This window comes from Schistocerca gregaria, chromosome 3 (genome assembly GCF_023897955.1).
Source record: "Schistocerca gregaria isolate iqSchGreg1 chromosome 3, iqSchGreg1.2, whole genome shotgun sequence".
Taxonomy (NCBI): domain Eukaryota; kingdom Metazoa; phylum Arthropoda; class Insecta; order Orthoptera; family Acrididae; genus Schistocerca; species Schistocerca gregaria.
This window is the reverse complement of record NC_064922.1, coordinates 894,383,170-894,404,269: the sequence shown is the minus strand read 5'-3', so window position 1 is coordinate 894,404,269 and position 21,100 is coordinate 894,383,170. Positions and strand designations below refer to the sequence as shown.

Genomic DNA, 21,100 nt, shown 5'->3' with positions numbered 1-21,100 from the left:
AACCAGACCTCATCAACGGTGTCAGTGTTGAGACGGGGATTAGTGATCATGATGATGTCATTATGACTATGGTTACGAAACTTAAAAAGTCGGTCAAGAAGGCTAGGAAAGTATTCTTACTAGAAAGAGCAGATAAGCAGTCGTTAGCATCCCACTTAGTAAATTAATTGACTTCATTTACTTCCAGTATGATGGATGAGGAAGAATTATGGGCAAATTTTGAACACATTGTAAATCACGCATTGGAGAAGTATGTGCCAAAAAAGTGGGTTATGGACAGAAAAGACACACCGTGGTTTAACAAAGCAATTCGGAGAATGCTCAGGAAGCAAAGACAGTTGCACTCACGGTACAAGAAAGATCAGGAGAAGGACAGGTACAAGTTAGTAGAGATTCGTGCTGCTGTAAAAAGAGCGATGTGCGACGCATACAACCACTACCAAAGTCATAACTTAGCAAAAGGTCTTGCTGAAAACCCAAGGAAATTCTGTTCTTACGTAAAATCAGTAAGCGGGTCGAAGGCTTCCATCCAGTCACTCACTGACCAGTCTGGCCTGGCAACGGAAGACAGCAAAACCAAAGCTGAAATTTTAAATTTAGCATTTGAGAAATCTTTCACGCAGGAGGATCGTACAAACATGCCGCCTTTGAGCCTCGTACAGATTCCCGTATGGAGGAGATAGTGATAGACATCTCTGGGATTGTGAAGCAGCTGAATGGGTTGAAAATAAATAAATAAATAAATAAATAAATAAATAAATAAATCGCCAGGTCCTGATGGGGTTTCCATTTGGTTTTACAGAGAGCACTCTACTGCACTGGCTCCTTACGTAGCTTGTATTTATCACGAATCTCTTGTGCAACGTAAAGCGACTGGAAAAAAGCGCAGGTGACGCCTGTATATAAGAAGGGTAGAAGGACGGATCCTCAAAATTACAGACCAATATCCTTAACATAGGTTTGTTGCAGGATTCTTGAACGTATTCTCAGTTCGAATATAATGAATTTCCTTGAGACAGAGAAGTTGCTTCCATGCATCAGCACGGCTTTAGAAAGCATCGCTCCTGTGAAACGCAACTCGCCCTTTTTTCACATGATATCTTGCGAACCATGGATGAAGGGTATCAGACGGATGCCATATTCCTTGACTTCCAGAAAGCGTTTGACTCGGTGCCCCACTGCAGACTCCTAACTAAGGTGCGAGCATATGGGATTGGTTCCCAAATATGTGAGTGGCTCGAAGACTTCTTAAGTAATAGAACCCAGTACGTTGTCCTCAATGGTGAGTGTTCATCGGAGGTGAGGGTATCATCTGGAGTGCCCCAGGGAAGTGTGGTAGGTCTGTTGTCGTTTTCTATCTACATAAATGAGCTTTTGGATAGAGTGGATAGCAATGTGCGGCTGTTTGCCGATGATGCTGTGGTGTAGGGGAAGGTGTCGTCGTAGAGTGACTGTAGGAGGATACAAGATGACTTTGTGATTGGTGTAAAGAATGGCAGCTAACTCTTAATGTAGATAAATGTAAATTAATGCAGATGAATAGGAAAAAGAATCCCGTAATGTTTGAATACTCCATTAGTAGTGTAACGCTTGATACAGTCACGTCAATTAAATATTTGGGCGTAACATTGCAGAGCGATATGAAGTGGGACAAGCATGTAATGGCAGTTGTGGGGAAGGCGGATAATCGTGTTCAGTTGATTGGTAGAATTTTGGGAAGATGTGGTTACAACTGTAAAGGAGACTGCTTATAAAACACTAATACAACCTATTCTTAAGTACTGCTTGAGCGTTTGGGATCCCTATCAGGTCAGATTGAGGGAGGACATAGAAGCAATTCAGAGGCAGGCTGCTAGATTTGTTACTAGTAGATTTGATCACATGAGTGTTACGGAGATGCTTCAGGAACTTGGGTGGGAGTCTCTGGAGGAAAGGAGGCGTTCTTTTCGTGAATCGCTACTGAGGAAATTTAGAGAACCAGCATCTGAGGCTGACTGCAGTACAATTTTACTGCCGCCAACTTATATTTTGCGGAAAGACCACAAAGATAAGATAAGATAGATTAGGGCTCGTACAGAGGCATATAGGCAGTCATTTTTTCCTTGTTCTGTTTGGGAGTGGAACAGGGAGAGAAGGTGCTAGTTGTGATACGAGGTACCCTCCACCACGCAGCGTATGGTGGATTGCGGAGTATGTACGTAGATGTAGATGTAGGTAGATGTAGTGAGTAGCAACTATCCTTTTTATAATATGTTCATGGCTATACAAATGAAATGGCAATTTCAGAGGTTTTACTGATCTCTCACAGGAGGGGGAATTTAAAGTAGACAGGAGCAGCAATGAGAATATGGACCAAGGAGAGAAGCATGTTATGATAGTCCTTGCAGTTGTATGAACTACTCTGCTAATGTGACTTAGTGGCTAGCACACCTGTCTAGTAACCTGGAGACCCGGGTTCAATTTCTGGCCCTGGTACAAATTTCTGCTTGTTGCCTCAGTTTATATACATAAAATCTTGTACAGTGTTTGTGCAAATAAAAGTTCAGCTGAAATGGATACTTATCATCAGCAGCAAAAACAAAAATTAAATGTACTGGAAAGTGAGTAAGAATTAAATGAGACTGGAGCAAGGCATGCAGTGATCTACGTTAAGTATTATTCTTAAAGCTAATTTCTGATGAATAATTACTTCATTTTAGATGTATTTCCCTGAACAATAACTCTGTAAGACACCAAGGACCAAAAGTATGCAAAATAAAGCACTCATCACTAGGTTGACACAGATACTTTTAACATCATAAGGTGCTGAACTGACCTTTAACTAGTTTATCTATGTATTGACTCAGTTTTTAAAAAATTGGACCCCAAAGGAATTTTATGCACAATGTTTCATTTGGTGTATGATCATTAATGCCTATATTTTATGTTAGCAGGGTTTGAAATTACGTATTATGAGCCTCTGTGTTATGTAGCAGCTATAGGTCCACTGGGCTATCATCTGAGCTGTATCGGCTATGGCAGTGTTTGGGTGTTTGATTAGTATGCTTGTGTAATCAGCAAACATTACAGGTTTTTATCCATACTCTGTTGTTCGCCTGTTTGAGAAAGTTGTACATAACAGCCTTTTTTCTTCTTGAAAGATTAACAAGAGCAACAACATAAAACATGTCACATATCCCCCATATAACCTGTTAAGTATAGTGTCAAGCAATAAGAAATTACTGATTTATTCTACGTCAATTATGTTCTGAATTTTATTGGGCGAAACTTACTTTTGAAAGTGTGGCCATTGCTATGAGGATGACTCCCTGCAGTGGATGTGATGACAGCTGCTGATGATGGAGGAGCAGAGGTTCTATGCACACCACTTCCCCCCTGCTTCCCGAAAAAAGGCATTTTGAATCACATCCTCGCATACCCATCGTCCTCCGGAAATTTAGTTCGAACACAGATCCTCCACTGTCGCTGCAAAGTGCAAGAGTTGGTGAATCTGTAAACTGATAATGTTCAGATGTTACCACAAGCTCTAATGCAAGACAAACAAAGATAAGAAAAACAATACTTCACAAATTGTGTTATATCTGGCTTTAAAAGCCACGATATTCTACCCCAAGTTTCACTTAACAGTTTCGTTGAGATCGCATAAGCTAAACTGTGACGTAAAAAGTGGAGGCCAACAGATGGTGTGGTGGGAACCAATTCCGTGACAAGTTATGCCAGTCCAGGAAGAGTATATTCTGATTGGCTGCCACGACAGGAGCCAGTGGAGCAAATCTTTAATTTTAATTTACTAATATTTTATAAAACATACCTCAGAATTAATTGTCTATAATGCTAAATATCCTCTCAGTAGCAAGTTATCATCAAATCACACCTGATGTCATTATAACAACAAATTTCATTCACATCAGAATAACGATTGTCAGGTGAAGTGCTTTGTGCATTTTTGGCTCCTGCTTAAACATGTGTGCTGAGTGAAGTGATTTGTGCTGACCACCACAGCCTGGTGCAGGAGCCCTAGACTGACAGTCTAGTCGAGTATGACGGGCGATGCAGTACAGTTCACATTATGAGCCGCACGATTAGGAACTGAGCTGCACATCTTATAGAACGATTTATATATGAAGAAGAATGTATGCATATAAGTCATACAAATCTCTTGTTTTATTCTGGTCTTGACGAAACTTTGCACACTTTACCTTCAAGATACAAGCAAGATGACAGTCTACATAACATGCTGTATATGTATGGAATACATAAAGGGGAAAGGTTGTTACCAAAAATCTCTAAAGATTACTGGCTAATTTACTTCAAATTTCTATGTTAAGATGAAACAATGAAGAAAATTAATGGAAAATTAATGCCTAACAAATGAAATACACTGTAGTAAACTAACTGCAATTTCTATCGCCAGAATAAATTACAGTGGCAATACATGTCTTCGAGATAGAGCATGGGATGAGTGAAAGCACGAGAATCTGACAAACGTTTATTGCAAACTTTTATTTATTGATTAGCTGCCACTGCTACATATGACATACACCCTAGAAGATATTTTAGTCTGTGTTTCACATATTTTTATTATTAACACTTGAGTGTGTGCATTTGGGTATAAAGTGCGCCCCCAACTACAAATAACATTATCTTATACCTTTTCATTATTGTTTTCCAGTTGTGAGCAAATAACTATTCCTTCATTATTTCTTTGGCTAACAGTGTGAAAAGTTGTGTTGTCATATGACAAAGTCAGCAGCAGTGTTTATTTTATAACGCCGAGCTAGGTGTGAAAAAATTTACAATTCATGCACCAAAATTACCACAATCCCACTATGAGACACTTGACTACAAGACAATTAACAATTCAATAAGCAGATGGCTGGTATCTGAAGCAACTGCACTGTTTAATGCTTTGAATGGTTCATTACTGTGCTGTAACACTTGTATGTGCCAACCAAGTGAAATAATTAAAGTATATTTTATTACTATTCAAACAATGATTCAGTTTGTATAATTTAAATCTATTTTATCATTGTTTCATTACATTGAGATTGAATGGTGATACTGCTCATACATGATTACGCTGGTAACATAAATACAGCTATTCATGACACATGCATGAAGTACGCCACACTACTTGCATGATAAAAAAAAAAATAGGGCACCTGCTTGAAGGTTAAGATCCACAGTGTTTTACAAATGTTAATGCAGGTTGTGGACATAGTACCCAACAAAGTCATTACATAGTGGAGCGATCAAACAATTAAACAGAACCTGAGATTTCCTGAACTGTAATGTAAACTGTTCAAACAGTTCGAGCCGTGCTCAAATACAGCCCTACTTGAAAGAGTGAAAACTGAGCTGAAACAATGGAAGACAAATTCTCCATGGTGCAACTCATCATCTTTTCATACGGGAAAAATACAAAGTTTGTGAAAATTTGCTTGAAGAAATGAATTAAAAATGCTAACAGAATATCATTTAGTTCCTACTCAAGTTTGACAGACATATTAAAGTTCCATTTATTGAAGTTCTGTGTATCGAATACTGATTACAAAGCACAACTCAACTTTCTCATGGAGCAGATGTTTTAAAGTCATTTTCATTGCTATGAAAATCAACAAGGTACACAGCCAATCTCTCTGTGTGGCATCCTGGGCAACACCAGCTACTGGAGCTCATCTAAAGTAATCACTACTCTGCATGCAAGACAGAGAAGATCACAGCAGAAAATGTGTAAATTATTTTTGTGAACACAATTCCTACAATGTTAAAATACTTCCACTGGAAGATACTTTCACCAGCTCCCAGTGACAGAGGCCAACAAAGAGGGGAAAGTTGGACTCAAACATCAACTGTCAGAGATGCAGGTAAGGGCACATTCTGCACCAATAGAGGGGATAGGCTTGCAGATGCCCTCAACTTGCTTAAGAATGGACATCCTGTGAACGCCTTGGTGACAAATGAGAAATGTGCTGATAATTTGTGGACCTCTGCAGCCAATGTGATTGCACGTAAACACGATAGCATCAACAATGCACATGTTGAGGCATGTGAAACTCTGGGCTGGCTGCAGCTGTTTGGCCTGCCTTAACAAGTGAGAAACATGCTCATAATTCATGGATTCCTGTAGACACTGAGATAGGGGGTAGACACAAGGCACCAAGAATGCACACAGCGAGGCATATGTACCTATGGAACAGAGGACGAAGTGACAAGTTGTGTACAAAACTGTTTACAAGACAGTGAGAAGGTTGCTTATACGTCACAAATGCCAGCAAATTCTTAGGCAAAGCACAAATGAAATATCATCCAGGCCTCAGACAGAGAGAGCTGTTATAAAGAAGTGTTGTGCAGATGCTTTCACAGCAACTAAGGAATGTGGAGAAACATGAGAACAGCCTTGAAAGTGAACACTTGAGAAAAATGCCAGTTCCCAAGTCACACATCAGTCCCTGCAAGATAAATTTCAGTGTGCACTGGGAGGCGTGGTCAAAACATGGCGATTACTCATTGGGTGTCACTACAAATTTAGATGGCCAATAACAATGTTGAGAGGACAAAACATTTGAGGAGTCTGTGACCTAAGGGGAGCGATGAGAAGTGAAGGACAGTTGGTGAGATAGTGTGAAAGTAAGAAGACATCGAGGTTCTTTCAACCATTATTTACTTAGTCTGCTGACTGATTCTGATCCTTACTCCCACCCTAATGTTCATCACTTTTTCACTTATTCTTTTTCTGTTCCATGTTAAGTGGATGAACCCTTATGGTCCATCACTTAGAAAGGAAGCACTCAACGGAAAATTACAATTTTTTTTTTTGCCCAATCTCTATCTCCTAACACCATTATGACACTGTTATGGTTACGAAAGCCACAACAATCAGTTCACAGAGACTATTCTGGGGCCTCACAGCAAATGCATGGAAGACTGGTGAAAGTTACTGACTCACTGCCGCACAGCTCTGAGGTGACGCACTATACTGACCCAGCATCTGCCATGCATAATGACACATGACTACCAAGAATTGCAAGAAAATTGATTCTCCCCTCCTTCCACTTAAATAACTGAGTCATGTCCATGACCAGTCCAATCAACACTGAGATTCATAATTTTTTATAAAAGGTACTGTAGTAAAAACAAACATTTCATGTTTTAATCCTCTAATTAATCTGCTAAATTTGCTTATCACACCTTTACTCTCATGCTGTTTGCTTTCAGTCCCTGATTGGAGAAGTTAATTATTAGCTTCCAGGGTGGCATTGATCTCATTAGTAATCTGCATGTCATTACATGCCAGGAGATGAGGATTTTCAGTTTACTATGAAGCATTTAATGTAGAAGACTTATTATTGTTTCAAACATGGGCTGTATTACCCGTAACTTTGCAGGCATGTTTTTGTAAAGTGTTCTGATAGAAGCTCAGGTTTTGCTGCTACATGATTTATGTGCTAATTAAAGAAAAATCTCTGGCATCTCAAATTTAAATCTGACTGATTATTTTGTAGCACTGAGAGCCTTAGGCATCTTTGTTTCTTACCATCTCACATCAAGAGCAACCACATCCTAAGTGTCACGTCTGCACAAGGATTATGACATCTTTGAAAACATCATGGGGGTGGACCATTACAGAATCTCAGTGTTGATGCAGCAGGGAACACTTCGGCCCCTCACATGTCCTGAATTTCCAGGATAAATGTGAACAGTTGCATGTTATATGTGGTAACACACAGGGGGGATTAAATGAATGAATGTGGAGTGCACGGGTTGCACTGGACAGTGACTGCATTCATTACATCCAAGCACTACCCTCCAGTCACTCTGACCTAAGTATTTCCTTTCATTCTTTCTTGTAACACCATAAAATATACAACCAATTTATGAAAAAAATAAAAAAAAGATCAATTCATACCAGGCACATTGTAATATTCTACACTGAAATGAAGCAGTACTAATAAGAAGTTATGAGGGAGTGGGTGAGGGTGGGGGTGGACTGCAACATTCATACTCAAATGATTACTCCTTTATGTTTGTGTTACACAAGCGACTTTCTAGTCATCATCAACCGTTGTAAAGAGGCACTTCACACATCGGCATGTACATCACTAAACAACCATTTAAGGAGTGGGTTGGTGATGCCAATTATCAATTCACTGTGATAAGTACTAAAATCATTAGTATCCTGAAGACTGCACACAAAGAAACTGTAGAGTGCTGATGATTATGGGAAACAATGGTATCATCTGCTGACATTGGAAGGTAAGGCAGTTTTTGTGACACTCACTCAAGTTGTAATACTGGATTTTAGCAGTTTATATCTTCCTAATCTTTATTTTATTGTTTGATTTTTAGTGATGCATATTAAATATTGCATGATGACTTGATTTTTTTTTAGAAATGTTCTCTCACAAGACAGAAAAAATATCTGAATGCAAAATGTAATTTTGATTTTACAGTACCTGTAAGAAGAAACCCAAACTTTGCATAAACAAGTGTGTATAGAGATAAAAATGTTTTAATGAGAATTATTTCAGCAATGAAAAAGTCAGCTCTATTTAAGGAGAAAAACGTTTTGGGTGTTATATGGCAATTAGAAACAAAATGAGACACAAACCAAATAGGCACTATCTATACCTTCTAAATATTATTTGTCAAGTTTGTATATATGTAGGATTAGGTTAGATTATATTATATTGGATTAGATTCAGTTTTCATTCCACAGACCCAAAAAATGAGATGATTTTTGTGGATGTGGAACATGACAGAAAGAATAACATAAAACATTTGAATATAATACTTACTATCCTGGTTATTTGTCAGGAGATTGTCAAACCAGGTGAATACAATACAGTAAACTGGAACAGCTAATATTTACAGAATATGCTGCAAGAATGAAACATTGGTATGCACTATTAATAGATTTATCATACACAAAATACCGAATCTTGACTGTTGTGACAAAGTGCTGTCAAAACTGAAATGTAACAGACATTTTTACTTACGCTGGCCCAACAGTCTCTGTTAAGATATTCATCTATACAGTAGAAGGAGTTGGCTATCAAAAAGTCTTCCAAACTCTGTTTAAACTGTACTTTATCAAAAAAAAAAAAAAACCCTAAGTTTTTAATGGTTGCTGGCAATTTATTGAAAATGTGTGTTCCTGAATATTGGACTCCTTTTGGGACCAAGGTAAGTAATTTTAGGTCTTTATGTAGATTGTTCTTATTCCTAATATTGATAGTATCTATTGAGCTATTGGTTGGAAATAGAGGTATATTACTTGCAACAAATTTAATTAAAGATTAAATATACTGAGAAGCAGTGGTTAGAATGCAAAGTTCCTTAAACAGGTTTCTACATGGTGTTCTTGAATTTACACCACAACTGATTCTTGTAACACGCTAAAAAGTTTCACTCGGTTTGATGAGTTAACTCAGAACATGATTCCGTAAGACATGATAGAATGAAAATAAGCGAAGTATGCAAGTTTTTTTATATTTATATCCTTTACATCAGACATTCTCACTGCAAATACAGACTTGTTTAGGTGCTTAAGCAATTCTGTGGTATTATCTTCCCAACTGAATTTATTGAGTTGTAATCCCAGAAATTTAACACAGTCAACTTCTTCGATCTGCATATGTTACACACATGTTGGAAGGAAATCTCTTATAGGTTCTGAATTGCATATAGTGGGTCTTTTCAAAGTTTAATGACAGTGAATTAGCTTTAAACCATTTATTAATGTCAGTGAAAATTTGATTAGCAGCTATTTCTAAATCTGTACTTGACTTGCTAGTTATTGCAATGTTTGTATCACCTGCAAGCAAAACAAACTTAGCATCTGGCAATGTAACAGACGAGAGATCATTAATGTACACAAGAAACAGCAATGGACCCAAGATGGAATCTTGAGGAACACCACATGTAATTAATTCCCAATCAGATGAAGACTTGACTGCTTACTGCACAGCTATTTTGCAATGACACCCTTTGTTTCCTTTTAATTAGATAAGAAACCATTTCACAGCACAGCCAATGACACCATAATAATCTAATTTACTTAAGAGAATGGTGTGGTTCGCACTGTCAAAGGCTTTTGACAGGTCACAGAAAATGCCAGTAGCCTCTAATTTATTATGTAATGAATTAAGTACATTCTCACTGTAAATGAAAATAGCTTTCTCTAAGTCAGAACCCGTCAGAAATTCAAACTGTGACTTGGACAATATATTATTTGCAGTCAGATGCTTAAGGAGACACTTCAACACAAGCTTTTAAAATAGTTTTGAGAAAGCCAGCAAAAGTTAAATTGGTCAATAGTTTGATGGTATCTCTTTATCTCCCTTCTTGTTAAGAGGCTTAACTTCAGCATATTTTAGCCAGTCTGGAAATGTTCCACTGATGAGAGATTGATTACACAAATAACTTAAGATAGAACTCAACTCGCATGAGCACTTTCTGATTAACTTCATTGATACGTTATCAGAACCACTAGAATACTTAAGATTTTAAGGATTTTATGATGGATGCTAATCCTTTGGAGACACGTCATTTCCATTTTACTGAAGTTACTTTTAAAGACTTGTCTAAGATACTACATTGCACTGTTCACCAAACCTGATAACCCCAAACTGCCAGTAGCAGAAATTTGACTACAAAGATATCATCAACAGCAGTCTCAGAGCATTTACGTACCCTATTTTTGAAGTTCACAGTACGAACTAAATTAAATGATAATGTTACTGACTGCAGGAATTTTTCACTGGCAGAGCTTTTCAATAAATCCATATTAATATCACCAGCAACCACTATTACCCCCCCCCCCCCCCCCCTATGTGATGGGACAGCAGAACTTACAGATTTTTTTATGAAGAAGTTAAAATTTCCTGAAGGTGATCTGTATATATCTAATATTATAAAGGACTTATCATGAAATACTACTACTATTGCACATGCTTCTAAATGCTCATCTGAGCAAAATTTACTAATTCAATTTTCTTGAAATCAAAACAGTTTCTGACAAATGTGGCAACTCCTCTTTCTCCATTTTTCTCTACAGAGGTTAGAAGCTAACTTGAATCCGCAACATTTAACATTAATTTTTTGATAAAGTAAACACTGATGTTATGCAATGTATCTATCAAGAAAATAAACTAAGAATTTTTCTTTGCCATTAATAAACCCGATAATCATTGCTAGTTCCTTGTTTCTGGCACTATAGTCAGAATTTTTGTGAGAAGCACAGTCTCTCTATAATATCACTAACTGTTCAAGTGCCAAACTGCACAGCAGACAGCACTCAAAATTTAGGCACTGACATGTAAATAAAAACAACTACCCATGACAAGAGTGTCCCAGAATAACAATTGCTTCTCATTATCCATATGCATGCCACTTATCCATTCAGTATTAACATAAACCCAGTTACTACATGAATGGAAATTCATTGTGTTATGAAACAAAGTGCACTGGTAAGAAGGCAAAACTCATCATTTGTGCCTTGCAACTATTGTTTATTACTACAAAGGAGGAAGTAAATAAGTGGTACACAAGTTGTGTATGAAGTATCTGTATGTGAAATTTTTTCAGGTTTACTATTCTTTCAAGTTTTCTTCAGTTCTTCCAGATATCAGAGGGAATTAGCTCCAGTCCACATATAAAATCCCTTTGTGGAGGAGACAGGCGTGGGATACAGAAGCAACCAAGTAAGTGGTAGCTGTGTGTTGTTCTTCATTCAGAGGAGTTACTGATTTAAAATAAAACTGCAGACATAAAAATCTACTTAATTATTTTGGGTAAATTGAAATGGCTTTTTCCTCAGAAAGCTCAAACACAGCACTACAGAACAAAAGACAATTTCAACAACAGCAACACTAATGCCAGTCCTACATCATTGCACACACGGATTTGTGAAATCTGAAGTGCGGAATACTTCTGGCTTCTGACCTAAAGAGTTTAAGAGCCAAGGGAAAGTAAACGAACAGCAAATGGAAGGAACAGGAGACTTCAATTTTGAACAAGAGCATACTGCTGGAACATGATTACAGGGTGCAAGTACACTGAAGGCAGGCTGCAAATTACCTATTCTGACACTGATGGAGTCCATCACACTAAGGTGATATATATGATATGTGGAGAGATATCTCCAACAAAGAGCAGAAGTGATCGAGAGTATCAAACACCGAATAAAAATAAAACAAACAATTGGAAAAGAAAATACAGGATGGAATAATTACAATATTATGAAAAGGAAAGATTGCTAATCATTATATAGAGATGTTGAGATGCAGACAGGCTCAACAGATCGACTGTTAAACATAGAAGCCTTCAGCCAAAAGACTTTCTTCTAAAGTAGACAACACACATTCACAACACACACACACACACACATGTGACTGTTGTCTCTGCCCTCTGAGGCCAGACTGTGAGCACATGAGGGGAAAAGAAATCTGAGTGGTGGGGGCAAAGAAGAGGCTAGGGTGTGGATGGGGAGGAACAGTAGGGTAGGGGGTTGTTTTTTTTTGTCATCAGTCTACTGACTGGTTTGATGCGGCCCACCACGAATTCCTTTCCTGTGCTAACCTCTTCATCTCAGAGTAGCACTTGCAACCTACGTCCTCAATTATTTGCTTGATGTATTCCAATCTCTGTCTTCCTCTACAGTTTTTGCCCTCTACAGCTCCCTCTAGTACCATGGAAGTCATTCCCTCATATCTTAGCAGATGTCCTATCATCCTGTCCCTTCTCCTTATCAGTGTTTTCCACATATTCCTTTCCTCTCCGATTCTGTGTAGAACCTCCTCATTCCTTACCTTATCAGTCCACCTAATTTTCAACATTCGTCTATAGCACCACATCTCAAATGCTTCGATTCTATTCTGTTCCGGTTTTCCCACAGTCCATGTTTCACTACCATACAATGCTGTACTCCAAACATACATCCTCAGAAATTTCTTCCTCAAATTAAGGCCGGTATTTGATATTAGCAGACTTCTATTGGCCAGAAATGCCTTTTTTGCCATATCGAGTCTGCTTTTAATGTCCTCCTTGCTCCGTCTGTCATTGGTTATTTTACTGCCTAGGTAGCAGAATTCCTTAACTTCATGACCATCAATCCTGATGTTAAGTTTCTCGCTGTTCTCATTTCTACTACTTCTCATTACCTTCGTCTTTCTCCGATTTACTCTCAAACCATACTGTGTACTCATTAGACTGTTTATTCCGTTCAGCAGATCATTTAATTCTTCTTCACCTTCACTCAGGATAGCAATGTCATCAGCGAATCTTATCATTGATATCCTTTCACCTTGTATTTTAATTCCACTCCTGAACCTTTCTTTTACTTCCATCATTGCTTCCTCGATGTACAAGATTGAAGAGTAGGGGCGAAAGGCTACAGCCTTGTCTTACACCCTTCTTAATACGAGCACTTCGTTCTTGATCGTCCACTCTTATTATTCCCTCTTGGTTGTTGTACATATTGTATATGACCCGTCTCTCCCTATAGCTTACCCCTAATTTTTTCAGAATCTCGAACAGCTTGCACCATTTTATATTGTCGAACGCTTTTTCCAGGTTGACAAATCCTATGAACGTGTCTTGATTTTTCTTCAGCCTTGCTTCCATTATTAGCCGTAACGTCAGAATTGCCTCTCTCATGCCTTTACTTTTTCTAAAGCCAAACTGATCGTCACCTAGCGCATTCTCAATTTTCTTTTCCATTCTTCTGTATATTATTCTTGTAAGCAGCTTCGATGCATGAGCTGTTAAGCTGATTGTGCGATATTCTCGTACTTGTCAGCTCTTGCCGTCTTCGGAATTGTGTGGATGATGCTTTTCCGAAAGTCAGATTGTATGTCGCCAGACTCATATATTCTACACACCAACGTGAATAGTCGTTTTGTTGCCACTTCCCCTAATGATTTTAGAAATTCTGATGGAATGTTATCTATCCCTTCTGCCTTATTTGACCGTAAGTCCTCCAAAGCTCTTTTAAATTCCGATTCTAATACTGGATCCCCTATCTCTTCTAAATCGACTCCTGTTTCTTCTTCTATCACATCAGACAAATCTTCACCCTCATAGAGGCTTTCAATGTATTCTTTCCACCTATCTGGTAGGGTAGGGGTGTGAGATGGTAAAGTGCAACTCCCACAAGAACCACTTCATCCAAACCACCCACATTGCTTCTACCAACGTGTGTAGTTGCTTGCAGTGGGGCCTCAGTGGCAGGAGACACTGCTCAAGTGTGACTGCATGAGTGTGTGTGTGTGTGTGTGTGTGTGTGTGTGTGTGTGTGTGTGTGTGTGTTTTCTGCTTACATGTTTAGTACTCTGCTTGTTGTGCTTGCCTGCAACTCAACATCTCCTCTACACAGTAAGTAGCCTCTATCTTTTCACAATACTGTCATTATTCTATCATGGATTCTGCATTCTTTGATTATGTCTAACAGCTTTTCTTCCATCCCGCAACCCAATGCTACTTTCCTTTGTTACTACTCTTTAACACGTTACTTAGTGTTTATCCTTTCTCTCTCTTGTTTCCCGTGATTCACCTATTATCTCTCTAACTGAACTACACAAACAGTCTTTACGAGCCTCACTGTATCAGCCATCTTGTCTGTATATAGCACACAGCTACGTGACAATGCTGATTGTTGGTGCAGCATCTCATGAGCCACATTACTCCCATTGGTATAATTAACCCTCAGCCTTCAAATTGGTCATTCTTCCTGCCTCACTCTCACATATTTTTGTACATTATTTTCCGTACCTTCCTGTGCCATAGAAACTTTTTGTACCTCTTCCCTTCAACTCCCCCTCCCCTCCCGCTCCTTCTCCTCTCTTATTCTAGTATGCATATACCAATCTAACTGAATCCAATCATATCTGTTGTCCACCTGTCTGCAACCCAGATTATCGTCCTTTTATTTATTTTTATTTCTGATCTCATAGTGTTTTCACATAATTTTCAGCTTTTTTTTGCCTTTCACTACCGGCCCTATTCCCTGTGACTATGTTGTTTACACATACTTCATTTGTTCTTCCACTCCTACTCAACCCCTGCTCCCAACCCTTTGACTCATAGCTCATATCTCTGTAGCAGACCTAGATGCAAGGCCTGTTGCATATGTCCTCCTACTATCACCTACTCCAGTCCACTAACAAGCACCACCTAACCCACCAAAGACATGGTTATCTGTGATTGTGACCAAGAGACAGCTGATCCACCCAGTTGCCCTGCATGTTGGCCAACACAATATTCTTCACTTCAGTGATTGCTTCACTGCCTGCACTATCTGGATCCTTTTTACCAACACCAGCTATCGTAACTGCGCAGGTGGGAACTCTCTCTGCAATATATCCTACGTCCCCATAAGTCCCTAGTCTCAACCTTCATTAGTCCCTGTCCTTCACTCACCTATCCCCTCGCTGCTCCCACTCCAGCACTACGTAGTCTTTTATCCCTCTACTCCACCAACTTCCCAACAGTCTCCTCCCCCCCCCCCCCTCCTCTACTTATTTCCAATCATAATTGTTCCCCACCACTGCCGTCGCCCCACACCCGGATTGCATCTCGTATCATGCGCAGTTGCTTATAGTGAGGCCTCAGTGGCCAGAGAATGTGGCTGTGTTCACCTGTGGTGTGTGTGTGTGTGTGTGTGTGTGTGTGTGTGTGTGTGTGTGTGTGTGTGTTAAAAATTGAATCTTGCAACCTCTAATAACCACAAAAATGGCTTATACAGCATAAATGGTACCTTGACAGTGGATAACTGGCCTATAACAGCTGGAGGAGAGTTGAATAATAGAGCTTGATCAGTCAATTTTACCTCTGATGTAACTTGTGAGGATCCTGTATACATACATATTCAGATATTTATTCCAGTCTGGTTGCTTAGAAGGTTGTTGTATGCATCTAACCACTCATTAAATCTCAAATAGGTACAACATGTCCCATTTTAATACCTACCTTGCTTGTGATGTATTCATAATAACAAAAAATATAATAGAGGGAAACATTCCACTTGGGAAAAATATATCTAAAAACAAAGTTGATGTGACTTACCAAACAAAAGCGCTGGCAGGTCGATAGATACACAAACAAACACAAACATACACACAAAATTCAAGCTTTCGCAACCAATGGTTGCTTCTTCAGGAAAGAGGGAAGGAGAGGGAAAGACGAAAGGATGTGGGTTTTAAGCGAGACGGTAAGGAGTCATTCCAATCCCGGGAGTGGAAAGACTTACCTTAAGGGGAAAAAAGGACAGGTATACACACACACACACACACACACACACACACACACACACACACACACACACACACACACACACACACACACATCCATCCGCATGGACCTGCCAGCGCATTTGTTTGGTAAGTCACATCAACTTTGTTTTTAGATATATATAATAACAAAAAATGTTATATAAGGGAAAAAGAGAAAATTTTACTAGTAAACTGACAGAAAAAGGGAAAGAAACAAATTTACTCCCATTATTTATTTAGTTTATCATCACATTTGCATATAATCTTTAATGCTCGAGTTCATTTTTAAATCACTGCATATAGCAGAAGGTACAATACTGTCAGAGCAGCTTTGATGATACTCATTCAAACTACTTACGAATTTGTTCAGGTAAATCAGCAGTGATCGCATACAAATTATTGGAATTCATATAACCCATAACAATAAACATTTATTAACAGATACATGTTAATATTAAGAAGCAACGCCTTCAGACTTACAAATTGCAATAAATTACCTTAAGAATGATTTGTGTGTATTTGCAAAGATGTTCTCACTGTCTACTCTTATGAAACTTTGACAAAAACAAAACAACTGCTGACTCTGAAACAAAAATTCCTGTGGCGGCCGGCCAATGCACTCACTGACAGCTTTGAAATACAGTAGTTAACGTCTATTTGCTACATCAGTCACTTAGAGAGAAGCGGAGCATCATACAAGAATCTTGCCGGAAATTGACCACTGTGGCTGGAGTATGCTCTTCTGTTAGGTTGTGTATCTGTTTTGGATAGTAGCGTTCTTCTGTCAAGTTGTGTTTCAGTTTTGTATGATATTAGTTGTATTTGAGATGGAGGCAAGTTCTGAGGCACAATAGTAGGCAGCATTCTGGAAATAGGTGCATCGGTTTTACCCTGTCTATTGAGACAGTAATGGTCTTATCGTTTAGTACAATATGCAGTGTTCATTCCCCTCTTTCAATCACCGTATGTGGGCCTGTGTACATATCTTGTTAGAGGGTTTGACAACATCCTTACTTAACATAACACACATGCATGTTTGCACACTGTGATACACAAAGGTACATGCCATTTCATGTCTAGAGGCTTGATGTGGGCAACAAATGCACGCAGAGCGGCTCCTCAGAAAACAAATGAATTCCAATAAGCCATGGTCTGGTAGCTATGCAAATCTCAGATCAATGAATTTGTTGGGCAGTCAAAGTGTTTTGCCATATAACAAGCTTCACTGATGATGAGCTTAAGTCCATTTTGTAATTAGTGCAATGGCTAATTAAGACCACTGTTAATCAGGTGACATGACACATTAATGCGGTATTAAATGCTTGGATGTCCGTTGATGGAGAGCACTGAAGGATTTGCTGAGCTGATTAATTAAATCTGACTCGAATTGTCTGCCACAGTTCATATTACTACAAAGCAGACAATCACGGTGAGACATCCAATTTGAAATGAAGGCAAAGGCTAGTGTCTGCATCGGTATGTTAACTGGTATAGCTTCCAGCCAATGGGTAAAGTGATCAGTGGCACTCAACAGATAATGTTGACTGCATTAGGAGGAGAAAGTAGACGCGGGTCATCAATGTGCACAAGCGTAAAGTGTATTGTAGTGTCTTGTAGTGTCTGGAAGTTCTACAATGGGCATATGTGCACGACAGGCTGTTTTACTGTAGTGACACTGAAGGCACAAACAAGCCCATTCATGATGATTCTTTTGCAAACCAGGCTAGGCAAAACATTTTGACACCAGGCAAGTTGGTGCTCCAATGGCAGGGTGGCATAGGCTGTGAATGCTGTCGAAATCACGTCTGTGGAAACTGCAAAGCAAAAATGGGCAACACTATTCACCGGAAATATCACAATACTGTTTCAAGTCGGAACCAGAAATGCAGACAAGTTGTAATTAAAGGCTTCATAATACCATGTACAGTGACTCTTGGAATTGTATATCAGATTCCTGTGCCTTTGTGGGCTGAATGATATTAATAACATTTTTCACTCTGTCAACATGTAACAGGATTACTGGTGACCAATTCATTTATACCACCAATGTAGTGGATATTAGTGCTGAACTGAGCAATAAATTCCAGATGGATGTACTGCCGCAGTGAATATTTCTTGTTGTTTTGTCTAAAGGCATACATAAGCAGCTTGTTAGTAAATATCTTAAATTCCATTGCCTCCAACTGTGACCAAAAATACTTGATTGCCTCGTACACAGATAAGTTCACAACCACAAGCACTCATTTTTATTGAGAAGCAGAGAGATTATGTGAAAACAAGGGAAGTGGTTGCCAAATGCCATCAATTTGCTACTGCAATGCTGCACCAACAACTGTCTGACTGGCATAAACTACTAATAAGAGTGGTGCATCCAATGCAGGGTGTAACAGGAATGCAGAATTTGCTAGGCTTTGCTTTGCTGCATTAAAAGCAGAGCTCATCTCATCTGTCCAGTGGGAGGGACATCTTGAGCCCAGTAACTGATGAAGTTAGCATCCGCAAAAAATGACATTGCTCCTTTATGGTTTCCGACTGTGGAATCTTCATGATAGTTTCCACTTTCCCTGGCAGTGGCAATGGCCCTACAGGCGAAATAAGATGGCCAAAAAAAGGTTATCTGAGGTTTGCTGAAAACAACAGTGTGTTCTTCTAAGTGTTTGGAAAGCTCCACCAGGTGCTGCTGATGCTGCTCTGCTGTGGCCAAATAGATGAGAATGTCATCCAAGTATAAAAATCAAGATGACAGTCTCTGCAGCACAGAGTCAATGAACCTCTGCACTGACTGAGTGGCTTTGCACAAACCAATGTCATATAAAGACTTTTGAATCAGCCAAATGGAGTTGTTATACCAGTCTTTGGGATGTCTTCAGTCACCACAAAGGAAAGCCTTTTCATAGTCCAGTATGCTAAACACCGTTGCACCACTGAGAGCATAATTGTATGTTCTTAATAGGGACCCTGCCTATATCTGGAACTGTCCTAACATTCAGTCTATAGTAATCGCCACACGGGTGCCATGTGGCACCCTTTTTGTGTACAAGATCTACATCTACATTTATAGTCTGCAAGCCACCCAATGGTGCGTGGCAGAGGGCACTTTACGTGCCACTGTCATTACCTCCCTTTTCTGTTCCAGTCGCGTATGGTTCGAGGGAAGAACGACTGTCTGAAAGCCTCCGTGCGCGCTCGACTCTCTCTAATTTTAAATTCGTGATCTCCTCGGAAGGTATAAGTAGGGGCAAGCAATATATTCGATATCTCATCCAGAAACGCACCCTCTCGAAACCTGGCAAACAAGCTACACGGTGATGCAGAGTGCCTCTCTTGCAGAGTCTGCCCCTTGACTTTGCTAAACATCTCCGTAACACTATCATGGTTACCAAATAACCCTGTGACGAAATGCGCCGCTCTTCTTTGGATCTTCTCTAACTCCTCCGTCAACCCGATCTGGTACGGATCCCACACTGATGAGCAAACGCAAGTACAGGTCGAACGAGTTTTTTGTAAGCCACCTCCTTTGTTGATGGACTACATTTTCTAAGGACTCTCCCAATGAATCTCAACCTGGTACCCGCCTTACCTACAATTAATTTTATATGATCATTCCATTTCAAATCGTTCCGCACGCATACTCCCAGATATTTTACAGAAGTAACTGCTACCAGTGTTTGTTCCACTATCATATAATCATACAATAAAGGATCCTTCTTTCTATGTATTCGCAATACATTACATTTGACTATGTTAAGGGTCAGTTGCCACTCCCTACACCAAGTGCCTATCCGTTGCAGATCTTCCTGCATTCCGCTACAATTTTCTAATGCTGCAACTCCTCTGTATACTACTGCATCACCCGCAAAAAGCCGCATGGAACTTCCGACACTATCTACTAGGTCATTTATATATATATTGTGAAAAGCAATGGTCCCATAACACTCCCTTGTGGCACACCAGAGGTTACTTTAGCGTCTGTAGACGTCTCTCCATTGATAACAACATGCTGTGTTCTGTTTGCTAAAAGCTCTTCAATCCAGCCACACAGCTGGTCTGATATTTCGTAGGCTCTTACTTTGTTTATCAGATGACAGTGCGGAACTGTATCGAATGCCTTCCGGAAGTCAAGGAAAATATCATCTACCTGGAAGCCTGTATCTAATATTTTCTGGGTCTCATGAACAAATAAAGCGAGTTGGGTCTCACACGATCGCTGTTTCTGGAATCCATGTTGATTCCTACAGAGTAGATTCTGGGTTTCCAAAAACGACATGATACTTGAGCAAAAAACATGTTCTAAAATTCTACAACAGATCAACATCAGAGATATAGGTCTATAGTTTTGAGCATCTGCTCGACGACCCTTCTTGAAGACTGGGACTACCTGTGCTCTTTTCCAATCATTTGGAACCTTCCGTTCCTCTAGAGACTTGCAGTACACGGTTGTTAGAAGGGGGCAAGTTCTTTCGCGTACTCTGTGTAGAAATGAATTGGATGAATTGGTATCCCGTCAGGTCCAGAGGACTTTCCTCTGTTGAGTTATTCCAGTTGCTTTTCTATTCCTTGGACACTTATTTTGATGTCAGCCATTTTTTTTTTGTTCATGCGAGGATTTAGAGAAGGAACTGCAGTGCGGTCTTCCTCTGTGAAACAGCTTTGGAAAAAGGTGTTTAGTATTTCAGCTTTACGCGTGTCATCCTCTGTTTCAATGCCATCATCATCCCGGAGTGTCTGGATATGCTGTTTCGAGCCACTTACTGATTTAACGTAAGACCAGAACTTCCTAGGATTTTCTGTCAAGTCGGTACATAGAATTTTACTTTCGAATTCACTGA

General features: G+C 39.4%; 1 protein-coding gene across 2 annotated transcripts in view; it reads right to left on the bottom strand.

The window, feature by feature from the left end:
• The window catches only part of LOC126355142 (vacuolar protein sorting-associated protein 8 homolog), a 204,863-nt gene that overhangs the window by 164,366 nt on the left and 19,397 nt on the right, over positions 1-21,100 (bottom strand). For both annotated transcript variants that reach the window (XM_050005329.1, XM_050005330.1), the window contains exon 5: positions 3,273-3,497. In XM_050005329.1, coding sequence (XP_049861286.1) covers positions 3,273-3,497 — 225 coding nt within the window. The remainder of the gene's footprint in view (positions 1-3,272; positions 3,498-21,100) is intronic.